The 12,492-nt window shown below is 49.1% G+C and overlaps 1 protein-coding gene across 4 annotated transcripts in view; it reads right to left on the bottom strand.

The window, feature by feature from the left end:
- Window positions 1–12,492, bottom strand: part of RXRG (retinoid X receptor gamma) — a 102,330-nt gene that overhangs the window by 13,469 nt on the left and 76,369 nt on the right. For all 4 annotated transcript variants that reach the window (XM_054038640.1, XM_054038642.1, XM_054038641.1 and 1 more), the window contains exons 3-4: window positions 8,003–8,147; window positions 7,063–7,242 (exon numbers count right to left, since the gene is read on the bottom strand). In XM_054038640.1, the coding sequence (XP_053894615.1) occupies window positions 7,063–7,242; window positions 8,003–8,147 (325 nt within the window). The remainder of the gene's footprint in view (window positions 1–7,062; window positions 7,243–8,002; window positions 8,148–12,492) is intronic.

Raw genomic sequence — 12,492 nt, 5'->3', positions numbered from 1 at the left:
ATTATATTATATTCCTGTTTTAGACAGACAGACAGACTTGCCCAACTAAAGTATTTCTCTTGAGCAGTCTAATCTCAATGTCCGTTGGGCAGGGACACGAACGCCTTTACTCTAAAGGAGAATGACATAATCGGTGTGACATAAAACAATGTTAATGATAATTAAATGGCGCCCTGGCTTTGATTTTGATGTGTGTACACTGGAAGATGAGATCTTTTCACACGTGACCCTGTAGGCAGTTGTAGCAAGAGCATCAGTGTGGGGCGGAGCAGGGCTGGGCTGGGGATCTGGGTAGCTGTCATGTTATGACCAGATTTTTATGTTAACATACCACATTTTTCTGCACAATTACTTTTCTGCAGAGATGAGGCTAATGAGGAGATTTCCTGCAATGGGCTTTAGTGAGGTCCCCTCCAGCACTCATGGGCGAGGTGGTGATGCATAGTACCCATTCCTCACCCCTTTTGGGGGGAACAAATGAGATGTAACTGCTAATCTGCATGGCACGGGTTCCAACAGAAGTGGTGCTGTCACTTGGAATCAGCTCTGCCCTGACCTGCTCCTATGCATAATTGGCAGGTGTGCTAACTAATCACATGGCTCTGGCATGCCGGAGCCCACATCCATGAATAGCCATGGGATGGTAAAACTGGTTTCAGAAAAGCTTGATTCTGCTGGCTTTCCCTTTTCTGGCTGAAGGTGGGTCAATGGACTCAAGATCCTCCCTTTAACCCAGCAGGAGGGGAGTCCTGGAAGGAGGGGCTACATGAGTAACTGGAGCAGCCCGAGGAATGAGAGTGTAAGGTCCAGCTGGTATAAACCAGCATAACTCCTCTGTAGCGAGTGGAGCTCCAGGCTCCCCAAGTGGCTCAGTAGGAATAAAAGCCCTCTCTCAGCTCTCCGCCTTGCTCTGAAACGATCTGTGGCTCGCTTTGTTTTTTATTCCCGTATGATTTTGCACTCCTGGGTTCATGCACCAAGGTACCATGAAAAAGCCCATTCTCACGGCATTTCTCACCCAACCAGGAAGAGGAAGGACATGAAGGTTTACTAGAAAGTCTGTTCTCGTGAGATCTGTAATCAGCTGCGGAGGCCTAGGAGGTTAGCCAGCTAGGATGTAATTCTGGCCCTGTCGACATTAATGGCAAAACTCTCATTCACCTCAATAAGGTCTATCTATCTAAAATGCTTATATGGCCCTTGTCACCAGAGTATCTGAACGCCTCTATCTCTAATGTATTTATCTCTACAACATCCCTGTGCAGTTGGGCAGTACTGTTTTCCCCACTGTACAGATGGGAAATTGAGGCACAGAGCGATCAAGGGCTTGTGTACACAGGGAAATTTACCAGCATAATTATACTGCCATAGTTATACTGGTATAACTGGCATAATGCTCTCTGTGAATATTCCTATTCCAGAATAGTAGTATAATTGTACTGGTAAATTTCCCCTAGACAAGAAGCTAGCGGCTTGCCCTGGGGCACACAGAATGGCTCTGGTGGAGCAAGAATGGAACCACAGTCTAACTGCCCAGGCCACAACTCTAACCATTGAACCATCCTTCCTCACTCAGGTCAAGCTTTCACTCCTGATGTGCTGTGATTGCTGCTTATTACTCTAGTTGTAATGGTCTCCCTCTTCCCTTGTGCTTCCCCCATCTGCTTGCTTGGCCCATCCACCTGTGGTCCTAGGTTGTAAACTCTCTGGAGCGGGGCCATGTGTACCCAGCAGCTAGCACAGCGGGGCCCCAACTCCTGAGAGAGTTTGGGAAAGGTTCTGATCAGCTTCTGATCTTTTGGATGCTTGGCCAAACTCTGACCTTCCTGAGGTTCACCCATCAATATCTTCCAGTTCTGCTAGGCAGCGCTTGCCTCTGTCTCATGGGAAGCTGCCGTTGCCCCATGAACACCGACACTTTGGGATCCCGTATTCAACTTCTTCCTGTCCCGTAAGTCCTGGAACCTGGAAGCCCCAGTGACTATTGCAGCAAACCCCCGGCAATCTCACAGATCCTCCAGAGGGTCCTTCTCATGCTGTCTGTCTGTGGAGTTTATTCCTCCAGCACGCAGCCTGCTGTTAGCATTATAATTACTTTAAAAGAAAGCAGCAGCAATTTCTAACTCCTTGAAATCACTTGGCACCTGGCTGGTGTGGAGAGCTGTGCTTGGAATTAGGTTTTGGTTCACAACTGGCAGCGTAACCTCCCGCTGGCAGTGGCTGCACTAAGCCGCTGAGACAGAGCATCATTAATCACCCTGCAACTGGAGGAGTGGCCTAAAGATAGAGGGCAAAGCTCCAGTTCAGCCTTACCCTCCGTCTGGCTCTAAGGCCACCTCGTCAAGGGCTAGATTGTCCCTCCCCTTGCAGAGGAAAGTAGGGCGAGAGCGGGGACTCTTCTGTGTGCTCCCTTGTGCTAGCTCAGCTGGCTACACTGATTTTCAGCACCGGCATCCTCCAGCCTAAAGAATCACAGGGGGTACTAGAGAGAGGAGGTGGTCAGGGGTGTGGGCCTGCCCTCACATGCAGCAGGCTGCATCCATGCCCCAGCCTCTCACTTACCATGACAACAGCGGCTGGGAGAAGTGCAGTGGCAGAAGACTCATCCCCAGAAGGACAGGAGCATCCTGTCTCTCGTAGTTTGTCCCATCAGTGCCCCCATTCCCGCTGGCTGGTTTAGGATCAGCCCCGATTGGCTCTGAAGGGCAGTAGGGATAATCCTAACCAACCAACCATGCTCTTGGTGAGTGTATAACTGCCGTTGTGAGGCCTGCATAGTCCCTGCTACAGCAGTATCCAGTTCTAACATGCCTAGTCATGCCCTGAGCAGGAAACAGGCTATGCTGTAAGGCACAATTGCCCTTGACACCAGTGTCACAGAGTCACAGCAATCAAGGCCAGCAGGGATGACTGGATCATGTGCTCTGACCTCCTGTATATCACAGGCCACCACCACCACCTGCCCCCGCACACTATACCCCACAACTGAAATGAGACCAAAGTGGTACAGCTGGTCAGTGGTGGAAGGTTGCTCTATCCTTCTGCTCAGTCAAAGCGAGAGAAGAGGCGAGTGTCACAGGGTCTATCAGGCCTTCTCCGCCCCCAGGCTGGAGCCATCAGTGCCCTCACACATCCCACCCAAGGAAAATCCACTCAGACCAGGTGACCAGCAACACAATGTTCCAGAGGAGTAAATACTGACCAGTCCAGAACCAGCAGGCCAGATAAGAAGGCAGTGGCAGGGCTGGGTGAGAGGATTTTCTCCTCAGTTAACCCAGAACCCAGGTCCAGGCTAGGGCCTTGCCCTAAGCACTGCAGCTAAGCTCTTGTATTTTGAAGGATAGTTTTTTCCCTCTTTGTTTAAAGGTGCAGACAGACGAATCCTGAATTGCTGTTTCCGTCCATAGACTGATGCCAAGCATCCCCTGCGCCAAGCCGGTGACCAGAGTTTGCCAACTAAGGTGGGGAACAGCTGCAATACCACATGTGGCCCTGAAGGAGGCACTACCGAGCAGCCCTGCCTGCCACAGGGAGGATAACAACAGGCTTGAAATGTCCAGGATTGTACGGCACCTACCTACTTGTGCGGTGTTGTATAAATACCAGCTGGCTCTGTCTTTTGCCTACACCAGGAGACACCTGTGAAGCTGGCTAGCTGTTCATGCCTACTTTAAAAGGGAATAAATGCTTCTGAAGGTGGGGGTGGAGGACAAATCTCCTTTGAAAGGAGATTCACTGGAGCAGAACTCTGCTCTGGCGGCTCAGCAGAGCTGGGGAAGTGCATGCGGACTCAGTCGCTTTGCTGAAGTGGAAGGATGCTACTCCTGAGCTATTTTTGCATCCCCAAGTATTTCCAGACACGCGCTCTGGGCTGGAGAAGAAAGGGAGTCCTTTGAAACTATAGCAACAGGGTTCTCACCAAAAACAATGGAAAGGGACAAGGAGAACAACGTGCAGGCTCTCACGGGGTCAGATCTCAGCTGGACTGAGCTGTATGGCTCATTGCCTCGTTCCAGCTGGAAGGGGCTCAGCTCGGTGCTCTGACGGCAGCTATTTTTGTAGATAGAGCATGAAGAGTCATCAGACATTTGTGCTCTCAGTGTGGAGAAGTAGGAAAGGGCAGCATGTTCCTTTCGCCCCGTGCTCAGACAGTCTGCAACCGCCATTTGCTTAGAGTGTGCAGCAGAGAGTAACCGTACATACGTGTGAGCACAAATACAGCCCCCCGAGCTTTGCAGGTAAGGGCCTCATCCCCAAATTGCACCTGTACAAGGCTGCAATGCTGGCTGAAAGGACATTGCGACTGGCTAAGGGCCTGATCCAAAGCCCAGTGAAGTCTATGGGAATCTTTGCACTGACTTCAATGGGCTTTGGATCAAGCTCTCTATTAACATTCCTGACTCATGGCCAGATTGTGCCCAGCTGCCTGTATGGCCGTGCAAGGGTGGAGAAGCAGGTGCATGAATTCTCCTCCGTCTTGCGCTCCTGCCCAGTGCCCTAGCCCAGTGGTTCCAGCCCTGCTTGGGGCACAGGGGCTGCTCCCTCCTAGCTCTGCCTGCAGCACAAGGCTCCCCCTGAGGAGGAGAGAAGGGAGAGCTGGCTCAGCACACATGGGGAAGGGATGTGGCACCTCCTGGAGGGGTGGAGCAATGGCCACGCTGCCCCTGCACAAACCTGCGGCTGGTCTAGCTGCACCTCCCTTTACAGGGCTTGCATGAGACACAGCCACCATCACTGCACCCACTGGCTGCCTGCTTCTCTCCGTAACTGCTCCACTCATCCGCGGGACACTCACTAATCTCCCAGACGGCCTGGCTGGGTAACTCCCTGCCCCAATCACTCAGCGCCCTGCAGCTGGATTTCTGTTTTGCACATTTCCCCTTTCCTGCCTATTTGAGCTGGTCTTTGCATAATTAATTCCCCATCTAATTACTTGATTAACTCACCTCATAATTAATTTGTTCCTTAGTCGATCATGCCCCGTATTAGCGAAGCTCTGCCTGCCTGCCTGCCTGATTCTGCATAACTGATTTTCAGCCTGCTTGATTGACAGGAAGCCACCGCTTCATGGTTTCTCTACCTAAGTGATTGGTGCTGAGTCATAGGGGTGATGAACCAATCTGAGCAATGTCCACAATGCCCCTAACTCTCTCATCCTCTGTTGCACTGCCCACTTCTCCTCCCACCCTCTTCCCAGCTTTACTCCTCCCGTGGGTCCTATCTCCCTGTCTCATTCCCCTTCCCTACCACTCCCCATCCCACCTCCACACACTCCTTCACCTTCAGTATCGCCTGACTTAGCCTCGCTGCCCCCTCCAGTCGTTCCCACCTCTCACACGCTTTTCCTCTGCCCCACTGGTGCCTGCCTTGACATCCTCACCTGCATCCCCGCCTCCCTCCATCCCTTCTGCCCCCTCTGGAACGCTCGTTCCAACTCAGATGAGATCAGGGTCACCCATGAGCTTTTCATTTCCTGCTCCTTGGTACTTGCCGAAGCCCTGCAGCCAGGGTCTCCAGCCATGACCCCTCCTTTTCTCACATCCCAAGTTGCCCTCCAAGAACGGTGGGCTTCTCTCCCAATCATGATATTCTAACCCCGTCCCACTCCTCCTCGTCTGAACTCCATTGGACTCTCCTTCCCCACCCCCAGTTCTTTCCCACCACTTAGCTCTTCCCCTCCCCTCCTCACAATCTCCCTCAGTGACCACACCCTCCATGATGCTGTCCCATCTGACCCCTTAGCCCACCTGCCTCCTCATCTTGTGACCGTCCACATGGATTACCTTCCCCCGTCCCTAAAATGGTCCCTCCTGACCTTGTCCTCATTAAACACCACTCCCTCCCTCTCTGATAATGAGAACCAGGCCTGGAGGACAAGAGGGACATTGGGAAAGTCATAGGGCGCTTGAACCTGAGACATCAGTGCAGTGTGTGAAAGGAAAGGCCTAGCCAGGGCCGGCGCTTCCACTAGGCAACCCTAGGTGGTTGCCTAGGGCGGCAGGATTTGGGGGGCGGCATTTTGCCGTACTCGGTGGCAATTTGGTGGCGGGGGTGCTTCCGCTCCGCGTCTTTGGGGCGCTTCGGGGGCGGGTCCTTCACTCGCTCCGGGACCTGTCGCGGAAGCGCCCCGAAGATGCGGAGAGGAAGATCCCCCGCCGCCGAATGCTCTGAGGAGGAACGCTGCCGCCTAGGGTGGCAAAACCCCTGGCGCCACTCCTGGGCCTAGCACAGTCTTATTACCTGCAAGCCAATTTCTACATGTAGAGCAGCCTAAGGGCTGATCTAACATAGGCCTCTGAGAAATGGCTGGGCCACGCAGAGACGGTGCAACTTATGTGGCATGTGCTCAGTGCCTGATCCACAGAGGATGCAAGTAATCTTGCCTCAGTTCCCACCTTGTGGACATAGGTCCAGATCCTCAAAGGTATTTAGGCTTCTAACTCCCAAAGGATGTCCTCATGGGAGTTAGGCACCTAAACACCTTTCAGGCTCTGGGCTTTAGTCCTTTAGTACAAGCTGCAGAGACTCCTGCTTTAGCTCTAATGCTCCCTGGTAATGACTAAACTGATGGTTGTTGCAGACACATACTAGGGGAGGAAACCTCGGAGATGAGTTTCCACTGTGTGTGGGTCTGCCAAGAGGAATCCCTCAGAGCATGAAGCTGTGATGAACCTCGTTATAGATTTTAGACACCTCTGGGAGGCCACCGTCTACCTTCCAGAAAGGAGAGGGCTTGGGTTGCTATGAGAATCAGAACCAGCCAAGGGCTGACACAGCAGCGGAGCAGTACGCGAGGATGCTCTGCCTGGACAGTAGAACCTTTGGAGCAGAACTGGGACCCGTAGCTCCAAATCCGAGATGAGGCTGCGCTTTGGGTGCCTGCGCAGCTATGGCCGAGGAAAGGGTGTGTCCTCAGACTGTCTATAAAGCTCTCCTGAAATACCACCTGCCACTGTCTGGAATCCCACCAGACCTGGAACGTAATGAGGAGTCCACTTCTTCCTCAAACTAACACCCAGCATGTGTATTTATATACCCACCCCAGTGTATATTACTACCTACCTTCTCTCTTCATACCCATAGCCAGGCACTTCTGATAGCGGCAGTACTGGCAGCGGTTGCGCTGACGCTTGTCTATTAGACAGTCTTTGTTATCGCGGCATGTGTAGATAAGGTCCTTTCTTATTGTCCTCTTGAAGAACCCTTTACAGCCTTCACAGCTGTACACCCCGTAGTGCTTCCCTGAGAACACGAGGAGAAGAAGTCACAGATCAACGTACTGTGTTTTTCCCTTAGTCAGAGGTTCCCTTTAAATAAGACCGATGAGGGAGGAGTTTGGAATGGCTCTACTGATGCCGTTTTGGAGCCTTGCTTTTTAGTCCTGACTTTGGGTGGCAGCAGAAATGCTTTTTGCTGGTCTCGGCCTAGTCCCTGTTTGTGCACATCACAAAATCAGCACAGAAATAGGCAGCATTCAGCATACTTAGCAAGGCCAAGAGAGACCCTGGATTGGAATAGTCGGGCTATTGCAGATTGCAGTGGAGGTGCATTAGTACAAATTGTACAAAGTGTCATACTGGAAAAACAGTGAGTGCTGCAGGCCAAGATTGAGGTGCAGTGACAGGTATGGGTGGTGGGGGAGGGGGAGACAGGACTTGGGGCAGAAATGGTCTGGGATATTCCCGCCAGGATTGAGGTGCATTGGTACAATGCTCGCTAGGGGCCCAGACAGGAAGAGCAGCATGTGCTAGAGGGCTCGGTAGAGAGGTGCATTGATAAAACGATAATGCTACTGCTCAGGGGCAAGGTGCATTGACAGAGCTGTGTGCAGGAAATTTGCAAAATAAACCTTGTCGTGTTATTGTGGCATCAGTATTTTCTAGCAAGATCCCTCAACAAACCTCGTTAGTGTTGCTTCCTATGCAAATTTCATGTCACGGCCCAGGGAAGGCTCCCTTTGCTTACAGCTGCTCCACTGAAATAGCGAATCGGAATCATGTACCTGATGATCTGTCCCCGCAGATTGCACAGATGTGTTTGGCCAGGGACCCTGGGCTAGTGGAGGGATAATTCACGTTTCCAATCCCTGGGAGGCCTGGCAGGGGCTTAATGTCTTCAGAGCTGCTGGCATTGTTCATGACACTGAGCTAGAAAAAGAGGAATTTACAAGAGACAAGCCTGATTTATGGTTATTTAAGATTCACATTGCAGTAGTGTCCAAAGATCTAAACATTGTGCTGGGGCTGTCCAGATACATATCGGGACATATTTTTGGTTAGACCTGGTTGGCGTTTTTCCTGAAAAAGTGTTTTTGTTACAAAACAGTCTTTTGTTTAATAACAAGGTTTAAAAAGAAAAAGATCATTGTTGCAATTTTTCATGAAAAGTTTCATGATTTTTGATGAGAGCTGTCTGGAGGGCACCAATTCCATTTGGTGGCAATTTTCAAGGTTTCAAAATGTCATCTGTTCCTCACTGGGAACAAAAACAAAACCTTCTGGACATTTTCAATTCAGGAAAGATTTTTGGGTTAAGGGCTCCAATCCCAGCACAGCACAAACGGGTGGTTGGGACATGGGCCTGGGGGAGACCCAGGTTCCAAGCCGCTGCTCTGCCTGATTTAGAGCCCAGTTCTACATCCTGGATCACTCTAACTCAAACATCTGAATCTGATCTGCCTATACTCCAGCCTCTGGGTTATAGAGTGAGACTCTGGCTACATCTACACTACCACAGTAAGTCGACCTAAGTTACTCCAGCTACGTGTCTACACCGCGCTGGGTCGACGGGAGATGCTCTCCCATCGACTTACCTTCATCTTCTCATTCCCAGTGGAGTACTGGAGTCGACCGGAGAGCGCTCTGCCATCGATTTAGCGGATCTTCTCTAGACCCACTAAATCGACCTTTGGTACATCGATCGCAGCAGCATTGATCCCTCGGTAGTGTAGACATAGCCTCTGTCTTTCCACTCAGAAATGACCACACTCACCAGATTGCCCGGGACCCAAAAAACCTTCCAGAGGAAAACTTAGCAGAAACAAATTCCTCTCCAGGGAATTTTTTTCAGCTTCAATGTAATAGTGTATTTTGACCAAATGAAATTGGGTCAAAAATGTTCCAGCTCTCCTTTTTATTGACATTTTTAAATTTAACAAAATTTCAAACTTTTTCATTCATCGACAACAAGGTTTTTGATATATAAATTTTTTAGCCATTTTAATGCTGTTTTCTCATACAAAAAATGGAAATAATATTTGATTAAAAAAGTGTTGTGAATAATTTCTTTAAAAAATTGAAACATGGCTCCAGTTTGAACAATGCTTGAAAAAAAAACCCCTTTGAATTTTTTCATGAAATTAGTTCATTTTTTGACCCACTCAGGCCTGCACCTTGAAGAAATAAAAGCAAAAAGACACATTTACACATGCACCCCCCCTTAAGAAGTTAATGATCTTGTCAATGTTGCCCCACCTGCCAAGTGGTGGGGGATCTGGGGTCTCGCAGGTCAGCTTCCAGTGGAGGAGAAATTGGCAAATGGAATTCAGGCCTGGCCTAATTGTAACTTGCTTTATTTATGTATATACACCAATCCTGGAACAGAGGTGGTCAGAAACAACATGCAGGCAATGGATAACTCCAAAGCATGGGAGTCTTTAGAGCCATGGTTTTGGTTTGGTCCATTATAGAAATGAAGGGCCATTTGCAAAATTTAGCTCCAAATTCAAATACCCCTAGAGTGTTTGGATGAGCAGGTTTGATTCCTGATCGTGCCCAGCTCTGCTTTCCATCTCAGTCATTTTCCTCCCAGTTCCTGTGAGGTTTGTTATTGTAGGGCTGCTTTTAACTCTAGAGCTGCTGAAATTGACTTTTCTTCTTTTACAGAAAATGCTTTGAGCATGTCTGAATCCTCCTCTTGTTATGGCTCAGCTCAGTTTGAAACACCAGTAGAAGGGAAGCTCTATTCCAGCCTGCAGAGCCGTAGCTCTTTCATACTGAGAACGTAGGCGCATGACAGCCAGTTTACATCCTTCAGTGGATGGGGACACTTTGAATCCATGAATTAACACAGGATAAAGCTCTAGCATGTGTTCTGTCACTTGTGATGTCCCTGTGTTCTCTGCCTGTGCTCTAAACCTGAATTGGTGACTATGGCATTGCTTCAGCTTGCAGCAGATGAGTTTGTGGAATGCACCCCCCAGGCTGGCAGGTCGTCTGTGTAAAATGTGTCAAGCATCCATAGCCTCCGTATCCACGAGACCCAAGCACGGGCGAATGGCAGACGTGTATGCTCCAAACATCAACCCCTCCTCTTGCAACATCTGCAGGACTTGTTTAGAGACACAGGTGTCTCTCGCATCCCTCTGGGGCTTTACAAAGGGAGCTTGGTGCAGCCGGCCTGCTCTCTTCTGAGTGCACTGCCTGCTGCGCCTAGAGAGCTTTCCTTTGTGCAGGTCAGAGTGCACATTCCAGGCAGGATTCAATGAGGAAAATGACAAGCTGCCACAGGAGCAGATCAGTGCGTGTGCAAGCTCCAGGCAAGCGTGCAGACATGGGTGATAATCCGACATACCAGAGGCAAGGGAATTCCCCTGTTTCTAACACTACACATAGAACAGCAGCATGGACACTGTTCTATAGCTGGAATTTAAATCCCGACTCCAAGAGCATCTTAGCATTTAGGAAACTGGCTAAGAGTTTGCTGCTTACAGCTTGAAATGCTAACTGCTTAGCAATGAAGCATTTTATCCATCAGCAGGGCCATCTCCAGGCACCAGCTTGGCAAGCAGGTGCTTGGGGTGGCCACTCCGGAGAGGGGCGGCAGGTCCAGCAATTTGGCGGACGGTCCCTCACTCCCACTTGGAGGGAGAGACCTTCCGCCGAATTGCCACCGCAGATCGCGATGGCGATCGCAGCTTTTTTTTTTTTTTTTGGCTGCTTGGGGTGGCCAAAACCCTGGAGCCGGCCCTGGCCATCAGACAATCAGAGCATTAATTGCTCAGTGGCTGGTGGAGTTCCAGTCCACAGTGATTGTGATTTGTGAATAAAATGCCCTTTCCATGAATGTTCCCTTCTTAAAACAAAAACATTTTCAAATCCCAATTTTTTTTTTTTACCAGTTTTCAAAAATTGCTTGAAAAATCTATTTTATATTCCATGAAAAATGTCAAAGATGAAAAACATTTTTCGGTTTTGTCAAAACTTTTCTGGTTTTCATTGAAAAAATTGAAAATAATTTCCCCTCGTTTTTGAAAACCAAAAGTTTTCCAGGGTTTTGGGTTTTTCAACAAAAAACAAACAAAAAAAGATTAAAAATGGAATGTTTCTCATGAAAATTTCTGTGTTGTGAAAGTCATTTTTCACTGGAAAAAAATGGGCTTTTCATGCCCATGGTCAATTTTGAACTATCGCTGCACATTGCATTGGCAGATGTGCCCGCCCCCACCATAATGAGGATTGAAGTACAATCCTGTTTGTGACTGTGGAAACGGTCTGTAAACTTTTGAACACCTCATCAACCAATGTTTCAAGCAGTGATAGCCCTGCGATACTTTTGCCATCCAATCCATGTCACCCGAGGCAATTAATTAAATCGCCAACCTAGACTTGACAATCTGACATTGCTGTTTTTAAGGAATGAAGGAGAAGACTGGAAAAAGTTTGGCTGAAATTCTTTGACCACCCCTGTTCCCAAGAAACATTCTGCCTGAGAGAGGACTCGCCCCCATGAATGGACGGTAATAAACCCAAGTGTGCTGAGCCCTAACCTCATTCAAAAAGTGGAAAGAACAAGAGAAATTCCAGCAGGCCCCCCGGGTGACTTTCTCCCACCAGGACACTGAACAGAGAGGAATTCTTTATGGTTTTAAATGTTATGTGGGGATTGGTATCCTGATTTTTTCCTCTCTTTGGCTGCACTCATAGATCGCAACAGCAGCAAAGGGCGGGGTAGGTTTTAGCCATCAATGTCTTTGGAGCTTGGTTCCTGCGTGTTAAGTGCAATGATGTGTGATATTTGGGACAACTGCTTGAACCCAAATCCATTAGCAGCCTGCCTGCTGAATCCCTGAAGTCCAGCTGTCTCATTCCGTTAGAGGGAACACAAGTGAAGTGCACTCTTCAGAGTTGCTAACTCAACATGACAGGTTAGATCTGCTGCCCTGATCAGAGAAGCTGCTTCTGGATTTATCCTAGGCACTGAAGAAAGGACTCAAACTCCCTTTTTCCCCCCTGTGCAATAAAGTTTGACAGTAGTTCTGCCCCAGTAAAGTAACAGCAGCAACTTTCATCCTGAAATATCCTACTGTACAAATATAATCATTCACCCGTCACTGAAATGCAGCCACATCTGGGGTGCAGGCCAGCACCTGGTTAAGAACGCAAGGCTATACAAGTATTTAGGCCAGGAAGTGCAGAAGACTCTTCTACTTGAAATTACAGAAGAAATTTAGGCAGGCAGGATGAAATTAACCAGGATGCAATTTGACGAAGA

This window comes from Malaclemys terrapin, chromosome 8 (genome assembly GCF_027887155.1).
Source record: "Malaclemys terrapin pileata isolate rMalTer1 chromosome 8, rMalTer1.hap1, whole genome shotgun sequence".
Taxonomy (NCBI): domain Eukaryota; kingdom Metazoa; phylum Chordata; order Testudines; family Emydidae; genus Malaclemys; species Malaclemys terrapin.
The sequence above is the reverse complement of the archived record's forward strand: the minus strand, read 5'-3'. Positions and strand labels throughout refer to the sequence as shown.